The sequence below is a fragment of the Ranitomeya variabilis genome, chromosome 3, assembly GCF_051348905.1.
Source record: "Ranitomeya variabilis isolate aRanVar5 chromosome 3, aRanVar5.hap1, whole genome shotgun sequence".
Taxonomy (NCBI): Eukaryota; Metazoa; Chordata; class Amphibia; order Anura; family Dendrobatidae; genus Ranitomeya; species Ranitomeya variabilis.
In genome coordinates, this window is record NC_135234.1 from 489629935 (window position 1) to 489647731 (window position 17797).

The 17797-nt window shown below is 43.8% G+C and overlaps 2 protein-coding genes across 3 annotated transcripts in view; one reads left to right on the forward strand and one right to left on the reverse strand.

Annotated features, from left to right (window-relative positions):
- The window catches only part of LOC143817720 (uncharacterized), an 800811-nt gene that overhangs the window by 159248 nt on the left and 623766 nt on the right, over positions 1–17797 (forward strand). The window lies entirely within an intron of this gene.
- On the reverse strand, positions 7051–12798 carry LOC143816434 (uncharacterized). 2 transcript variants are annotated; one of them, XR_013223942.1, is made up of 7 exons: positions 12761–12787; positions 12607–12676; positions 12357–12409; positions 11032–12205; positions 8604–8642; positions 7632–7684; positions 7051–7480 (listed from the first exon to the last, which is right to left on the reverse strand). XR_013223942.1 is itself a non-coding variant. In XM_077296798.1 (6 exons), the coding sequence occupies exons 3-6, from the start codon at positions 11459–11461 to the stop codon at positions 7361–7363; spliced, it is 642 nt and encodes a 213-aa protein (XP_077152913.1). In that variant the 5' UTR covers positions 11462–12205; positions 12357–12409; positions 12607–12798; the 3' UTR covers positions 7051–7360. The 2 variants fall into 2 exon arrangements, 1 of the variants encoding a protein (XP_077152913.1); XM_077296798.1 differs by having other exon boundaries at positions 12607–12798.

Here is a 17797-nt window from a genome sequence, read left to right on the forward strand (position 1 = left end):
TCTTGTCTACTGATCCTGGTTCCAGTTATATCAGCTAAGTCTGCCTTTTGCTTTTTGCTATTTGTTTTGGTTTTGTATTTTTGTCCAGCTTGTTCCAAATCTATATCCTGACCTTTGCTGGAAGCTCTAGGGGCTGGTGTTCTCCCCCCGGACCGTTAGACGGTTCGGGGGTTCTTGAATTTCCAGTGTGGATTTTGATAGGGTTTTTGTTGACCATATAAGTTACCTTTCTTTATTCTGCTATCAGTAAGCGGGCCTCTCTGTGCTAAACCTGGTTCATTTCTGTGTTTGTCATTTCTTCTTACCTCACCGTCATTATTTGTGGGGGGCTTCTATCCAGCTTTGGGGTCCCCTTCTCTGGAGGCAAGAAAGGTCTTTGTTTTCCTCTACTAGGGGTAGCTAGATTCTCCGGCTGGCGCGTGTCATCTAGAATCAACGTAGGAATGATCCCCGGCTACTTCTAGTGTTGGCGTTAGGAGTAGATATATGGTCAACCCAGTTACCACTGCCCTATGAGCTGGATTTTTGTATTCTGCAGACTTCCACGTTCCTCTGAGACCCTCGCCATTGGGGTCATAACATGAAACACAGTTTTGTCACAAACTATTAGGATTAACAAATTGGCAATTAGGCTGCACCTCAATATAAGGCTTAACCATTTTTAAGTGGAAATCTGGCCTTCTGATTTGCCACTAAAACACAGTTTTATCACAAGCGATTTGGAACAGCAAATGGGGCCTCTGGAGACTGCCACACAGTTTTTGCACAATCTAGTTTGATGCTGGAAAATAGATTTCACACTGGATAGGATCCTATCTAGTTAACTGAGGAGTTAACTTTCAGCACCAGCACTTTCTGGTGCTCTCAAACAGCAAAGGGACAAGGTAACAAAAACACCACACTTAGCTTATGAACACCACTGCTAAGCTCCACACCGCAGATAAAATCAGCAAATGGACACCAATAACCAGACATGGCTAACACCAGAGAGCTACTCCTGCTAGGCTGGTCACCAGAAAGAAACTGTATCACCAACAGTCAGCTAATGCATCAGGTGACCTTTTAAAGGATGGTGGGAGTGGTGACCACCTGCATCAGCTGACCCAGCAGCACTGCAGTAATATCAGATTACCAGCAGGGAAAAACTGACATTAAACCCCAACAGTCCAAAAGGAAAAAAGTTTTAAAGTAAGTGGAACCACAGCTGCCACAAATCCAAAAATGGATCGTCACAAAGATGTTGTGGATGGTTTCTGAGAGCTAAATGGCTGACAAAATCAATACACTAAAGTTAAGAGAAAAAAAAGAAAAAAAATCTCACCACATGCTCCTCTAACCTCTCCACTAGTGTTGAGCATTCCGATACTGCAAGTATCGGGTATCGGCCGATATTTGCTGTATCGGAATTCCGATACCGAGTTCCAATATTTTTGTGATATCGGAAATCGGAATCGGAAGTTCCCAGTGTATGGTTCCCAGGGTCTGGAGGAGAGGAGACTCTCCTTCAGGCCCTGGGATCAATATTCATGTAAAAAATAAAGAATTAAAATAAAAAATATGGATATACTCACCCCTCCGGCGGCCCCTGGACCTTACCGATGTAACCGGGAACCTCCGTTCCTAAGAATGAGGAGTTTAGGACCTGCGATGATGTCGCGGCTTGTGATTGGTCGCGTGAGCGGTCACATGAGTATATCCTCTCCTTCAGACCCTGGGAACCATCCAGGATAGCTTCCGATACTTGTGTCCCATTGACTTGTATTGGTATCGGGTATCGGTATCGGCGATATCCGATATTTTTCGGATATCGGCCGATACTATCCGATACCGATACTTTCAAGTATCGGAAGGTATCGCTCAACACTACTCTCCACACATCCTCCCCTCATCAAACACATCTCCCTGCCCCCCCTGCTCATCATACAGCACCACTATCCTAGCTTAAGTAATAACAAAAGCATTAGTGGAAATGCTATGATTCACTGAAGTGTAACAGAATTTTGCCAAATTTGAGTAGAAATGCTCATGAAAGCGAACTCAAATCAGAATGTGCTATACTCATGCTGACTTTGAGATTGACGAATATTTTCTAAACAATCATGTTCATTTCTAAAGTATTTTGGTTAAATTGAAGGTCTTTAATGATGACAACTTTATGCACTTTCAATTCGTCGCGAGGAAAATGGCATCACAACAACCAGACAGAAGTAATCGCACTTTAAAAAAACAGGCAAAAGCTTTGGTCACTACTTTTCATATATTTAATGTAAAAAAAAAATAAAATAAAATAAAAAAGGACACATATTTGGTAATGCCACATCTGGAACGACTCAACCTATAAAACTGTCACGCTAGTTAACCCCTTCAATGAACACTGTAAAAAAAAGTTTAAAAAGTGGCAAAAAAATATACTTTTTCACCTTACTGCAGAACAAAAAGTGGAGCGAAATGTGATAAAACACAATAAAAAAGTCACATGAAAATTAAATTGTTATATCTGAAAACATCTCACAAAAACAAGCTGCCAAACAGCTCTTTCAGCAGAGAAATAAAAAAGTTATAGCTCTCAGAATAGAGCAATGCAAAAACAATTCTTTTGTCTGTAAAATTACTATTATTATTATTTATTATTATGGCGCCATTTATTCCATGGCGGTTTACATCTGAATAGGAGTACACATGAAAAAAAAGCAAGTACAATAATGTTGAACAAAACAGGTCACAAACTGGTACAAGAAGAGAGAGGACCCTCCCTGCGAGGGTTCACAATCTACAAGGGTTGGGAGAGGATACAGTAGGTGAGGGTTGAGCTGCTCTTAAAAAAATGAGATAAATGTGGTAGTGTAGTTGCACTGACCCAAAGAATAAAGCTGCATCACTTTTACCACATGGCGAACAGCATAAAAAAAAAACAAAAACGAAAAACAATTCCTGAAATACTGGAAGTTTGAATGCTGGAAATGCTAAAAGTACATTCTACCTCTCAAAAATCTAAATAATCAAAAAAATGTTGTGTGCTGAAAATAGTACTAATATAATCATCAACTAGTCCAGTAAAATTCAAGCTGTCACATGTCAGCAGATATATAAAAAAATTATAGCTCTCAAAATATGATGATGCTAAAACTTGTTTTTGCAATAAAAAGCATTCTTTAATGTTTGATAGTAGCCAAGCATAAACAAATTACATACATCCAGTATGTATATCATTGTAATCTCACCAGCCTGAAGAATAAAGTCGTCTAGCCACTTACATCGCACAAGAAATGGCGTGAAAAAAAAATAAAACCAATTCTTGACTTGCTGTTGATTTGTTCATTTGGCCTCCCAAGGAACGCAGTAAGGCTTGGCCCATATTTATCCTGCAATTTACTCTGAGCTCTTACACCAGGGTTTCCATGTAAATCTTTGAAATACATGATTCAAAAAGGAACCAAGAGGGAAGATTTCCTATAATGAAGCAAATGGAGACACTGTGGACTCTGTCTATCCTATGATTCAGCAGTGCCCTTCTATTTAAGCATGCATGAAAGTGTGGTCAGTTTTTGGCACCTCTGCAAAGGACACCGCTGATCAGAGGCTAAACGGAGTCCAGAGTAATGTTGCTGGCTCATTATAGTGATTGAACCCCTCAGGGGTTTCATCTGAATCAAGTCATGTGGAGATTTAGGCTGGAAACAGACTAACATTTGCGATATGCTAATGACCCTTTGCTCCAGCTCTGCTGCTAGCATGAGCCGAATGTCATGCTACTGTGCTCCAATTCTCTTGCATGAAAGCATGGCAGCACAGGTGAAGAGTAGATGGAGAAATTAATTTCTCCATCTCTTCCATGGCCTGACTTGGTGTATATCGGACTGCACTGGGATGACATCCGAGTGCCGTCCGATGTTTCACACACACCCATAGACTTGTATGGGTGCGAGTGAGCTAAGTCTTTCTGCCAATCGCAGCTTGCTGCAATTGTTTTTTCATGCACAATCAGCATGAGAATATAATTGCAGATGTGCGCTGCCCCAGAGAATAACACCAGATCAACACCTGGTCGTCTAATGGTAGACGGAGACCTGGAGAGGTGTACAAGCCACAGTGTCTTGCACCCACTGTGAAGTTTGGTGGAGGAGCGGTAATGATCTTGGGATGCTTCAGCAAGGCTGGAATTGGGAAGGGTGTTCTTTGCGAAGGACGTATGAATAAAGCCACATACGAGATTATCCTGGAAAAACAGTTGATTCCTTCTGCTTAGGCAATGTTCCCCAACTCTGAGGATGGGCTTTTAAAGCAGGACAATGCACCATGCCACACAGCTAGGTCAATCAAAGTGTGGATGTAGGACCATCACATCAAATCCATGTCATGGCAAGCCCAATCTCCAGAGGAGGATGGATAGTTACAAGCCAGCAAACAAAGAAGAACTGCTTACATTTTTGTACCAGGAGTGGCATAAAGTCACCCAAAAGCAGTGTGAAAGACTGGTGGAAAGCATGCCAAGACGCATGAAAGCTGTGATTAAAAATCATGGTTATTCCATAAAATATTGATTTCTGAAATCTTCCTCAGTTAAAACATTAGAATTGTTGTTTCTAAATGATTATGAACATGGTTTTTTTTGCAAGCAATGCATTTTTTTGTTATTTTGACCATTTCTTATTTTCAGAAAATAAATACAACATTTATTGCTTGCAACTTCAGAGACATGTTGTCAGTAGTTTATACAATAAAACAATTTATACAGTTTTAGCAATTTTCATTTTACTCAAAAATATACCTATAAAAAGAAAAGTCAGACAAACTGAAAATTTTGCAGTGGTCTCTTAATTTTTGCCAGAGCTGTGTTGGCATATATTATGCATGAATGACATCTGTTATACCAATCTACTGAGCAACTACCTATGCGACTACTATGGACCTCATCTAAACACTGGTCTCTCCTTATACTATATGTGAACACCTTAATTTGCCTGAAGTAAAATTTGGACTTCTTTAACTTTTTATACATTTTCAAGCAATGGGTGGTAGTTGTTTACCACACCAGGCAGCAGGATAGTTTTCCATTGTGTCTAGCTCTAATGGCTCATGAGCTCCTTTTTTATCCAAGTTTCTAAAATAGTCACTTGTGGGAAATTTCAACTATTTAAGGCCCATCATGAACTCTGCAAATGCAACATGGCATCCACTAACTATTCTAGCAAATTTTGTAGTCCAAAAAGTCAAATGGTGCTCCTTTATTTCAAAGCCCTGCTGTGTACCCAAACAGTAGCTTTTGGCCTACTAAGGAGAAATTGAACAACAATTTGTATGGTCTATTTTCTTTTGCCACCCTTGATAAAATGCAAACTTTGGGGCTAAAGCAACATTTTTGTGAGAAAAAGTAATCTTTCTTGTATCTGATTTGAGCTATGTTTGGGGTGCAGTTTTTAAAAGGTTGTCTGTTGTGAATTCTGTTTGTGGGCTCCCCCGGTGGTGTTTTATGGTATTGCCACTTATTTGCCTTCTTCTATCCTTGATCACCTGTTGACACCCATTAGGGGAGTTTCCTATTTAAGCCTGCTTGGCTGCTGGTCTGATGCCGGCCAACAATGTATCAGTAGCTTTCTGTTGCATTCTCCTGCCTCAAGTTCCAGTTCAGCTAAGTTGAATTTTGTTCCTAGTTAATGCTATTTTTTGTCCAGCTATCTGCAATGTGACTCTCTGTAGCTGGAAGCTCTCGTGGACTGAAATTGCCACTCCAGTGGCATGAGTTGTCACTGGAGTTTTAAAGTAATTTCAGGATGGTGTTTTTGAGTAGTGTTTTGAAGTTGACCGTGAAGTAACTCTTTCCTGTACTTCTGCTATCTAGTAAGCGGACCTCACTGTGCTAAATCTGCTGTTCATCCTACGTATGTCTTTTCCTCTTGACTCACCGTCAATATTTGTGGGGGCCTGCTATCTCCTTTTGGGGTTCATCTCTGGAGGTAAGGCAGGCCTGTATATTCCTCTGATAGGGGTAGTTAGATCTCCGGCTGGCGCGTGGTGTCTAGGGCATCGTAGGAAACACTCCCCGGCTACTTCCAGTGTTGTGTCAGGTTCAGGTCACGGTCACTTTAGTTTCCATCACCCGAGAGCTAGTCCGTTTGTTATTTTTGATTTCCCTGCCATTGGGAAAATCATAACAGTTTGGCCGGCCCTCATGTGTTAAAACTATGCACTAAAGCAGGAAAGGATATGAAAAGGTTTTTTTTTTTCCTTCTGTGTTTGGAAAGTGCACCTTAGTGCTTATTTGTACTCCTTGCTTAAACTGCAGTCTTCAGCCTTTTTTTTTTTTTTTCTTCCTCTCCTCTTAATCTCTGAATGGCTTTGGTTACACCTGTTTGAATCATGGATCCACAGAGTTTGGTTGCAGGTCTGAATAACCTGGCTTCAAAGGTCCAGAACTTACAAGATTTTGTTATTCGTGCTCCAATGTCTGAACCTAAGATCCCTATGCCTGAATTTTTTACCGGAGACAGATCCCGTTTTTTGAATTTCAGAGAGAATTGTAAATTGTTTTTGTCTCTGAAATCTCACTCTGCTGGTGATCCTGCGCAACAGGTTAAAATTGTTATTTCTCTATTGCGGGGTGACCCACAAAGTTGGGCATTTGCATTGTCGCCAGGGGATCCTGCGTTATTAAATGTAGATGCGTTTTTTCTGGCTTTGGGGTTGCTTTATGAAGAACCTAATTTAGAGATTTTGGCTGAGAAAGCCTTGATAGCTCTTTCCCAAGGGCAAGATGAAGCTGAGATATACTGCCAGAAATTTCGTAAATGGTCGGTGCTTACTAAATGGAATGAGTGCGCTCTAGCAGCTAATTTCAGAGAAGGTCTCTCTGATGCCGTGAAGGATGTCATGGTGGGGTTCCCTGTGCCTACAGGTCTGAATGATGCCATGAAATTGGCTATCCAGATTGATCGGCGTTTACGGGAGCGCAAATCTGTGCACCATATGGCGGTATCTTCTGAGCAAAAATCTGTGCACCATATGGCGGTATCTTTTGAGCAAAAACCTGTGCACCATATGGCGGTATCTAGAAAGTATTGGCCACGGCACTCAGGGATTCTTGGGAGGTGCTCAAGTAGGGGATCCAACCCGTAGTAGCAAATATAATAATTCTTGGCACTCAGGAGAAATTTGTAGAATGATTCAAAAAGTAGATTTTTATTCTAGTGCATCCAGCTCAACATATAAACGTTTTCGGTCTCGACAACAGAGACCTTCATCAGATATAGTTGTCAAATGCTGTAATGTATATACAAAAGAGATGAGAGAAATATTTTTTAAATAAAGAAAATACTGTTTGCACAATTATACAAAAACAAAATGATGAATAATATGATCCATATTATACTAAACAAAATGACGGTCTGCATACAAATATCGATAGTAGCATGCAGCGCAGAAGGCAGAAAAAGGTGGATCCGGCCTGAATCAGCGTGCGTTGTGAGTCCTGTTCAACAGAGTGCTGGAGAGTGTACACATGTTAAGGATATACTAGGTAGGAGAGAAAATAAACATGGGTAACATGGAACAGGTAGCATAAGTAGACATCGGGATGTGATCTGGTGATGGATATGATAAGATATAAAGCACACACTGTCCTAGGTAAAGGATACGGGAAGTGGACCAACCTCCACTAGTAGGTGTAGGGCTACGCACAGTGAGCTATCTGTAAACATGAAAGAAATTATACGTATCAGAGTGTACATGGTAGACAAGACAAGAAGGACAAACCATGAGGATGGCACAGTGACGGAACACGAGATAACCTGTGGAATGCATGCCATAATGACTAACGGGGTGACCACCCTAAAACCAGATTGCTGCTGAGTGATAAACGGGCACCCATGGTCCAGGGAAGTTTACCTGGAGGACACTGGTAGTGTGTATGAGTCACACACTGTGTGTGTAGCCGAGGAGCGGGAGAGCAATGCGTCTGTGAATGCAAAGATATGGGACCGTGTGAGGCAGCTTTAAGGGTACCACAGGAGGCTATCATGGGCCTGGAAGTCAGTCATACCTGAAAGCACTGGACGGCAGTATAGGCGCTTGTGGTAATGCGAGATACTCGCAAAATGAGGAGCGCTGTGGACAGAAGTTATGAGCAGGGGGGTTAAATAGGACTAAAGCCAACGTGGATAAAGGCCAAGCCAGCGGGGAGCTGGAACCGGTTATGGTATTACCTGGATGTTGCCGCTGTCAGGGGTGGAGAGGACGCTGCGCTGCTGTGCAGGAGGGAGCTCCCGGGGCTGCTAGGGGAAGCGCAGCACTTCCGGGTATAAGAGCACACAGGGAAGAGTCACCTGACGTGTGACGTCATCAGGTCATGTGATCGGAGAGGCCGGCTCATGCGCAGAGGAGCTGAGGGGCTAACAGGGAATCAGCACAGGGAACAGACAGCGCTTGTATGGCAAGCTCAAGGGGACACAGTGAATGAATGTAACGCTGCATTGCAGCATATAGAGAAGGCTAAATGATGGGAACAGTAGTGTGAACTAGACTATCAAAAGGCTATCTGGTATGGGTCACCCCGATTATATAGAGACATGATTAACCCTCTATATAAAGGCATACAGTGCATACTATACCGTGTGCAGTGTTACGTGCGAGAGGTGCGTTTAACGGTTCTGTGGAGAGAAACAAAAAAGGAGCACAAGTTAAAGACATCCATACTAGCTACAATGTTACATTATACAAAACAGTGTTAAAATACATATGAAATAAATGATAACATATGTGTACGATATTACAAAAATGCCGAGACGTCGTAGTCTCTATTGAGTCCCTTTGGTTCTAAGGTCTGCAGGGAGTAAATCCAGTAAGCCTCCCTTTTGAGAAGTAAACTAACGCGGCTTTGGCCCCTTCTTGGAGTATCTACCTGTTCCAGGACTTGAAAACGGAGCTGCGAGATATTGTGATTTTGTTTAGAAAAATGGTAGGGGAGGGGTAGATGTGTCTTGTTGCAACGGATTGTAGATTTGTGTTGAGCCACTCTGTCTCTAATTGGCTGTGTGGTTTCACCCACATATGCCAACCCACAGGGGCATTTGATGATATATATCACATGTGTGGATTCGCAGGTAAAGAAACCTTTTATGGGAATGGCCTTGCCCGTCTGGGGGTGAGAAACTGACGGACCCCTCTGGACATTGCTACATTGTTGGCAACTAAGGCACGGGAATGTACCTTGTTTCTGGGTTTGTAAGAACAATTGTTTGGGCACCCTGATGTTAGAGCCAATGTCCGCTTTGACCAGCCTATCCCTAAGATTTCTAGCTCGTTTGTAGCAGGGCATGAAAGGTGCTCCAAATTCTGGAATACCAGGATAGCTTTTTGTCAGGATACTCCAGTGTCTCCTGATGGTAGACTGAACCATATTGGAGAAGGGATGAAATGTGGAGACAAAAGGGATTCTCTTGCGGTTATCTTTGGGTCTAACCACTGAGGTATTACGTTGGGCCTCTGTGAGGATGTGTTGTGGATACCCCCGATTGGAGAATTTTTGTTCCATCTCACCTAGTCTAGTTTTCTTGATCTTGTCATCTGAGACAATCCTTTCAACCCTGTGGAATTGGGACTTCGGGATGGAATTTTTTATGGAAGGTGGATGGCAACTGGTGAAGTACAGGAGGCCGTTACGGTCCGTTGGCTTGGTGTATAAATCAATAGAAAGGCGGCCGTCCCTTTCCTTGTAGATAAGGGTATCTAGAAAGCTAATTTTAGAGTTGTCATGTTGTAAAGTGAAACCGAGTTCGGGCCAGATACTATTGATGTGTTGATCAAAGATTATTAACGACTCAAGAGGACCGTCCCACACGCAGAAAATGTCGTCGATGTATCTGCGCCATACCCTACAGTGGGAGGTGAATAGAGGATGTTCATACACAAAGTCATTTTCAAAGGCTGCCATGTATGCATTGGCGTAAGGGGGCGCTACGTTCGCGCCCATTGCAGTACCCTGTAGCTGGGCATAATATGAATCTTGGAACATGAAGTAATTGTCTCTCAGGACTAGATTTAACAGATCTGCACAGAAGTGGCGAATTTTAATGTCAACTTTATTGTCTAGCAGGAGCCTATCGGTAGCAGCCAGGCCTTTATCATGAACGATGGATGTGTAGAGACTATTCACGTCCCATGTGATTAGTAGGGAGGAGGGAGATATGGGGCCTAAGGTTTTTATGACTTGAATGAATTCACCAGTGTCCAAAAGAAAGGACCGGGTGGTTTTGACGAGTGGAGTGAGAATTTTCTCTAGGACTATGGACAGTGGCGAGAGTACAGAGTCTGTCAGGGACACAATGGGCCGACCTGGAGGTTTGGCTAGTCTTTTGTGTATTTTGGGTAGGATGTACAGGATGGGAGTTATCGGGTCTTTCTTAATGAGAAAATCTCTCATTTTACTGTCTATGGTGCCATTTTGTATGTGAAAATCAATGATTGGTGCAATTTTTTTCACCAATTCATTGAGAGGGTTGTGTGGTATTAGTTTATATACCGTAGTGTCCCCCAGTTGCCTGTACACCTCCTCCAGGTAATCAGTTCTATCCATTATTACCGTTGCTCCCCCCTTATCCGCCGGTTTTATAATAAGGGATTTATCAGACGCCAGTTGCTCTAATGACAGTCTTTCAGAAGGTGAAAGGTTGGGCTGAAAATGGAACTTCCCTTGTTCCATTTTTCGAGTTAGTGAGTGGATGTCCCTTTCAACAAGGGATACAAAAGTTTCAACTGGGGGATCCGACCGGGGTGGCATGTAGGAACTGTGGTTCCGGAGCCCCAGGCTCTGGAGTTCCAGGAGAGTTTTTTCACCCCTGGCAGGGTTTACCACCGGAGGTTGTGCTGCAAAATGAACCCGAAGTCTGAGGTTCCGGTAGAACCTTTGAAGGTCCATATTAAGTTCAAAAGAGTTGAACCTGTATACCGGGCAGAAGGACAAACCCTTCTGGAGTACAGCCAGTTGTTGTGAGTCCAGGTTTTTTGATGAGATGTTCACCACTAGGGGGAGATCCATACCTGTGAGCGTGTTGTCATCTGGTCTCTGGAGTCCCCGGTGGCACTGGCCGCCCCGCCTCGTCTTCCTCTTCTGCGACCTCGGCTGTTCCCTAAAAAAGAAGCAGAGCTTGAGGTACCGGGTCTGCTGTCGGTGGATCCAGAAGAGCTTCTTGAGCTGTGTCGCCTGGTGGAAGGCCGAATATCTCGCCATTGATAGACCCGGTTCTGTAGGTAGTCTTCGGTATCCCGTAGGAACTTGGACCTCTTTCTCTTTTCGACCTCCAATCTGTGCTGCCGTAGTTGTTCCTGATTCTTTATCTTTAATTCCTGGAATTCTTCCTGGGGCATCGTGCTGGTTAGTTGAGACTCGATGGCCTGTATCTGAGTATTGACTGAGTCCAAGTTCTTTTGAAGATAGGAGAGAGTGAGAGTCATTAGATCGGCTGAGCATTTGTTTAAAATGTGTTCAAATTTTTCACAATACTCCTTGTCTTCCCTGAAGAAGGTTGGTTGTAGGGGGACCCGCAGGCCACGTGGGATCCTCTGGACTCGAAGGTACTCGGCAATGGTAACGATATGTAATTCAAGATTGACCGCTCTTCTGGATTCACGTTCCAGGTCACGGTTCTTTAATTCCTTAGTTGGAATTTGGAGAAAATCGCTAGGTGCGGTAACTTTAGAGAGAATTTCTGCCGCCTCTGCTGCATTAAAGGAAAAGGTTTCAGACATCGTCCAAGGTGCTCGTGTACGGAAACAGCATATAGAAAGTATTGGCCACGGCACTCAGGGATTCTTGGGAGGTGCTCAAGTAGGGGATCCAACCCGTAGTAGCAAATATAATAATTCTTGGCACTCAGGAGAAATTTGTAGAATGATTCAAAAAGTAGATTTTTATTCTAGTGCATCCAGCTCAACATATAAACGTTTTCGGTCTCGACAACAGAGACCTTCATCAGATATAGTTGTCAAATGCTGTAATGTATATACAAAAGAGATGAGAGAAATATTTTTTAAATAAAGAAAATACTGTTTGCACAATTATACAAAAACAAAATGATGAATAATATGATCCATATTATACTAAACAAAATGACGGTCTGCATACAAATATCGATAGTAGCATGCAGCGCAGAAGGCAGAAAAAGGTGGATCCGGCCTGAATCAGCGTGCGTTGTGAGTCCTGTTCAACAGAGTGCTGGAGAGTGTACACATGTTAAGGATATACTAGGTAGGAGAGAAAATAAACATGGGTAACATGGAACAGGTAGCATAAGTAGACATCGGGATGTGATCTGGTGATGGATATGATAAGATATAAAGCACACACTGTCCTAGGTAAAGGATACGGGAAGTGGACCAACCTCCACTAGTAGGTGTAGGGCTACGCACAGTGAGCTATCTGTAAACATGAAAGAAATTATACGTATCAGAGTGTACATGGTAGACAAGACAAGAAGGACAAACCATGAGGATGGCACAGTGACGGAACACGAGATAACCTGTGGAATGCATGCCATAATGACTAACGGGGTGACCACCCTAAAACCAGATTGCTGCTGAGTGATAAACGGGCACCCATGGTCCAGGGAAGTTTACCTGGAGGACACTGGTAGTGTGTATGAGTCACACACTGTGTGTGTAGCCGAGGAGCGGGAGAGCAATGCGTCTGTGAATGCAAAGATATGGGACCGTGTGAGGCAGCTTTAAGGGTACCACAGGAGGCTATCATGGGCCTGGAAGTCAGTCATACCTGAAAGCACTGGACGGCAGTATAGGCGCTTGTGGTAATGCGAGATACTTTCTTCCTCTCCTCTTAATCTCTGAATGGCTTTGGTTACACCTGTTTGAATCATGGATCCACAGAGTTTGGTTGCAGGTCTGAATAACCTGGCTTCAAAGGTCCAGAACTTACAAGATTTTGTTATTCGTGCTCCAATGTCTGAACCTAAGATCCCTATGCCTGAATTTTTTACCGGAGACAGATCCCGTTTTTTGAATTTCAGAGAGAATTGTAAATTGTTTTTGTCTCTGAAATCTCACTCTGCTGGTGATCCTGCGCAACAGGTTAAAATTGTTATTTCTCTATTGCGGGGTGACCCACAAAGTTGGGCATTTGCATTGTCGCCAGGGGATCCTGCGTTATTAAATGTAGATGCGTTTTTTCTGGCTTTGGGGTTGCTTTATGAAGAACCTAATTTAGAGATTTTGGCTGAGAAAGCCTTGATAGCTCTTTCCCAAGGGCAAGATGAAGCTGAGATATACTGCCAGAAATTTCGTAAATGGTCGGTGCTTACTAAATGGAATGAGTGCGCTCTAGCAGCTAATTTCAGAGAAGGTCTCTCTGATGCCGTGAAGGATGTCATGGTGGGGTTCCCTGTGCCTACAGGTCTGAATGATGCCATGAAATTGGCTATCCAGATTGATCGGCGTTTACGGGAGCGCAAATCTGTGCACCATATGGCGGTATCTTCTGAGCAAAAATCTGTGCACCATATGGCGGTATCTTTTGAGCAAAAACCTGTGCACCATATGGCGGTATCTTCTGAGCAAAAACCTGTGCACCATATGGCGGTATCTTCTGAGCAAAGACCTGTGCATCATTTGGCGGTGACCTCTGAAAAGGCACCAGAGCATATGCAATGCGATAGTGTATTGTCTAGAGGCGAACGACAGAATTACAGGCGCAAAAATGGGTTGTGCTTCTATTGTGGAGATCCAGCTCATGTTATATCAGCATGCTCTAAACGCATAAAGAAGGTTGATAAAAAGGTTGATAAATCTTTTTCTATGGGTACCTTGCAGTCTAAATTTCTTTTGTCCGTGACATTGATTTGTACTTTATCATCTGTTACTGTGGATGCTTATGTGGATTCTGGCGCCGCTCTGAGTCTCATGGATTGGTCCTTTGCCAAGCGTTGTTGGTTTGATTTAGAGCCTCTGGAGGTTTCTATTCCCTTAAAGGGTATTGATTCTACACCTTTGGCTAGCAATAAACCACAATATTGGACACAAGTGACTATGCATCTTTCCCCAGACCATCAGGAGATTATTCGTTTCCTTGTGTTATATAATCTACATGACGTATTAGTACTTGGATTACCATGGTTACAAATTCATAATCCAGTCTTGGACTGGAGATCAATGTCTGTGCTGAGTTGGGGATGTCGGGGGATTCATGGGGATGCACCTTTGGTTCCCATTTCTTCATCTACTCCCTCTGAGATCCCAGCATTTCTGTCAGATTTTTATGATGTCTTTCAGGAGCCTAAAACTGATTCTCTTCCCCCTCACAGAGAGTGTGACTGCGCTATTGAGTTGATTCCCGGTAGTAAATTTCCTAAGGGTCGCTTGTTTAATTTGTCTGTACCTGAACATACTGCTATGCGGGAGTATATCAGAGAATCTTTGGAAAAGGGTCATATTCGCCCCTCTTTGTCTCCATTGGGGGCAGGGTTTTTTTTTGTGGGTAAAAAGGATGGTTCATTGAGATCTTGTATCGACTATCGACTTCTGAATAAGATTACTGTTAAATACCAGTACCCGTTACCTTTACTGACTGATCTTTTTGCCCGCATAAAGGGGGCGAAGTGGTTCACTAAGATCGATCTACGTGGTGCGTATAATTTGGTGCGGATTAAGCAGGGGGATGAGTGGAAGACCGCATTTAATACGCCTGAAGGCCATTTTGAGTATTTGGTAATGCCTTTCGGTCTCGCGAATGCCCCTTCCGTTTTTCAGTCCTTTATGCACGATATTTTCCGTGAATATCTGGATAAATTTATGATTGTGTATTTGGATGATATTTTGATTTTTTCGGAGGACTGGGAATCTCATGTTCAACAGGTCAGGAGAGTTTTTCAGGTTTTACGAGCTAATTCTCTATTTGTGAAGGGCTCAAAGTGTATTTTTGGGGTTCAGAGAATTTCCTTTCTGGGATATATTTTTTCCCCTTCATCTATGGAGATGGACCCTGTTAAGGTTCAGGCTATTTGTGATTGGATACAACCTACTTCTCTAAAGAGTCTTCAGAAATTCTTGGGATTTGCTAATTTCTATCGCCGATTCATAGCGGGTTTTTCTGCCGTTGCTAAACCTTTGACTGATTTGACCAAGAAGGGTGCTGATGTTGCTAATTGGTCCTCTGCGGCTGTGGAGGCCTTTCGGGAGCTTAAGCGCCGCTTTTCTTCTGCTCCTGTGTTGCGCCAGCCTGATGTTTCGCTCCCGTTCCAGGTTGAAGTAGATGCTTCCGAGATCGGAGCAGGTGCAGTTTTTTCGCAGAAAGGTCCTGACTGCTCAGTGATGAGACCATGTGCGTTTTTCTCTCGAAAGTTTTCGCCCGCTGAGCGAAATTATGATGTTGGAAATCGGGAGCTCTTGGCCATGAAGTGGGCATTTGAGGAGTGGCGTCATTGGCTTGAGGGTGCTAGACACCAGGTGGTGGTCTTGACTGACCACAAAAATCTAATTTATCTTGAGTCAGCCAGGCGTCTGAATCCTAGACAGGCGCGCTGGTCGTTGTTTTTCTCTCGATTTAACTTTGTGGTCTCATATCTGCCTGGGTCTAAGAATGTGAGGGCGGATGCCCTCTCTAGGAGTTTTGAGCCTGACTCGCCTGGTGATTCCGAACCTACGGGCATCCTGAAGGATGGGGTGATATTGTCAGCTGTCTCCCCAGACCTGCGGCGCTCTTTGCAGGAGTTTCAGGTGGATAAGCCTGATCGCTGTCCGCCTGGTAGACTGTTTGTCCCTGATGACTGGACCAGTAGAGTTATTTCGGAGGTTCACTCTTCCGCGTTGGCAGGTCATCCTGGAATTTTTGGCACCAGGGATCTGGTGTCTAGGTCCTTCTGGTGGCCTTCCTTGTCTCGAGATGTACGTATTTTTGTGCAGTCTTGTGATGTTTGTGCTCGGGCTAAGCCCTGCTGTTCCCGGGCCAGCGGGTTGTTGTTGCCCTTGCCTATTCCTAAGAGGCCTTGGACGCACATCTCTATGGACTTTATTTCTGACCTTCCTGTTTCTCGTAGGATGTCCGTCATCTGGGTGGTGTGTGACCGTTTTTCCAAGATGGTTCACTTGGTACCTTTGCCCAAATTGCCCTCCTCCTCTGAGCTGGTCCCTCTATTTTTTCAGAATGTTGTGCGTTTGCATGGTATTCCTGAGAATATAGTGTCTGACAGGGGTACTCAGTTTGTGTCTAGATTTTGGCGGGCGTTCTGTGCCAGGATGGGCATCGACTTGTCGTTTTCGTCTGCATTCCATCCTCAGACTAATGGCCAGACTGAGCGTACTAATCAGACCTTGGAGACTTACTTGAGGTGTTTTGTGTCCGCTGATCAGGATGATTGGCTTGATTTTTTGCCATTGGCAGAGTTTGCCCTTAACAATCGGGCCAGTTCTGCCACTTTGGTTTCTCCATTTTTTTGTAATTCAGGGTTTCACCCTCGCTTTTCGTCCGGTCAATTGGAGTCTTCGGATTGTCCTGGAGTAGATGCTGTGGTTGATAGAATGCATCAGATTTGGGGACAGGTTGTGGATAATCTGAAGTTGTCCCAGGAGAAGACTCAACAGTTCACTAATCGTCATCGGCGTGTCGGTCCTCGTCTTTGTGTTGGGGACCTGGTTTGGTTGTCTTCTCGATTTGTTCCTATGAAGGTCTCGTCTCCTAAGTTTAAGCCTCGGTTTATCTGCCCTTATAGGATTCTGGAGGTTCTCAATCCTGTGTCCTTTCGTTTGGACCTCCCAGCATCTTTTACTATTCATAATGTTTTTCATCGGTCATTATTGCGGAGGTATGAGGTGCCGGTTGTTCCGTCTGCTGATCCTCCTGCTCCTGTGCTGGTTGAGGGTGAGTTGGAGTATGTGGTGGAAAAGATCTTGGACTCCCGTGTTTCCAGACGGAAACTTCAGTATCTGGTTAAGTGGAAAGGCTATGGCCAGGAGGATAATTCTTGGGTGACAGCATCTGATGTTCATGCTCCTGATTTGGTTCGTGCATTCCATAGTGCTCATTCAGATCGCCCTGGTGGTTCTGGTGAGGGTTCGGTGCCCCCTCCTTAAGGGGGGGGTACTGTTGTGAATTCTGTTTGTGGGCTCCCCCGGTGGTGTTTTATGGTATTGCCACTTATTTGCCTTCTTCTATCCTTGATCACCTGTTGACACCCATTAGGGGAGTTTCCTATTTAAGCCTGCTTGGCTGCTGGTCTGATGCCGGCCAACAATGTATCAGTAGCTTTCTGTTGCATTCTCCTGCCTCAAGTTCCAGTTCAGCTAAGTTGAATTTTGTTCCTAGTTAATGCTATTTTTTGTCCAGCTATCTGCAATGTGACTCTCTGTAGCTGGAAGCTCTCGTGGACTGAAATTGCCACTCCAGTGGCATGAGTTGTCACTGGAGTTTTAAAGTAATTTCAGGATGGTGTTTTTGAGTAGTGTTTTGAAGTTGACCGTGAAGTAACTCTTTCCTGTACTTCTGCTATCTAGTAAGCGGACCTCACTGTGCTAAATCTGCTGTTCATCCTACGTATGTCTTTTCCTCTTGACTCACCGTCAATATTTGTGGGGGCCTGCTATCTCCTTTTGGGGTTCATCTCTGGAGGTAAGGCAGGCCTGTATATTCCTCTGATAGGGGTAGTTAGATCTCCGGCTGGTGCGTGGTGTCTAGGGCATCGTAGGAAACACTCCCCGGCTACTTCCAGTGTTGTGTCAGGTTCAGGTCACGGTCACTTTAGTTTCCATCACCCGAGAGCTAGTCCGTTTGTTATTTTTGATTTCCCTGCCATTGGGAAAATCA

Excerpts from the sequence above, each read along its gene's own strand:
- LOC143816434 (XM_077296798.1), bottom strand. The coding sequence starts at position 11,461 with ATGCTCAGCCGATCTAATGACTCTCACTCTCTCCTATCTTCAAAAGAA. Across the intron at positions 7,685-8,603 it reads CGCACGTAACACTGCACACG|ATAGCTCACTGTGCGTAGCC; the intron begins GTATAGTATGCA and ends TCATGTTTACAG. Across the intron at positions 7,481-7,631 it reads TGGAGGTTGGTCCACTTCCC|CACTCTGTTGAACAGGACTC; the intron begins GTATCCTTTACC and ends TACACTCTCCAG.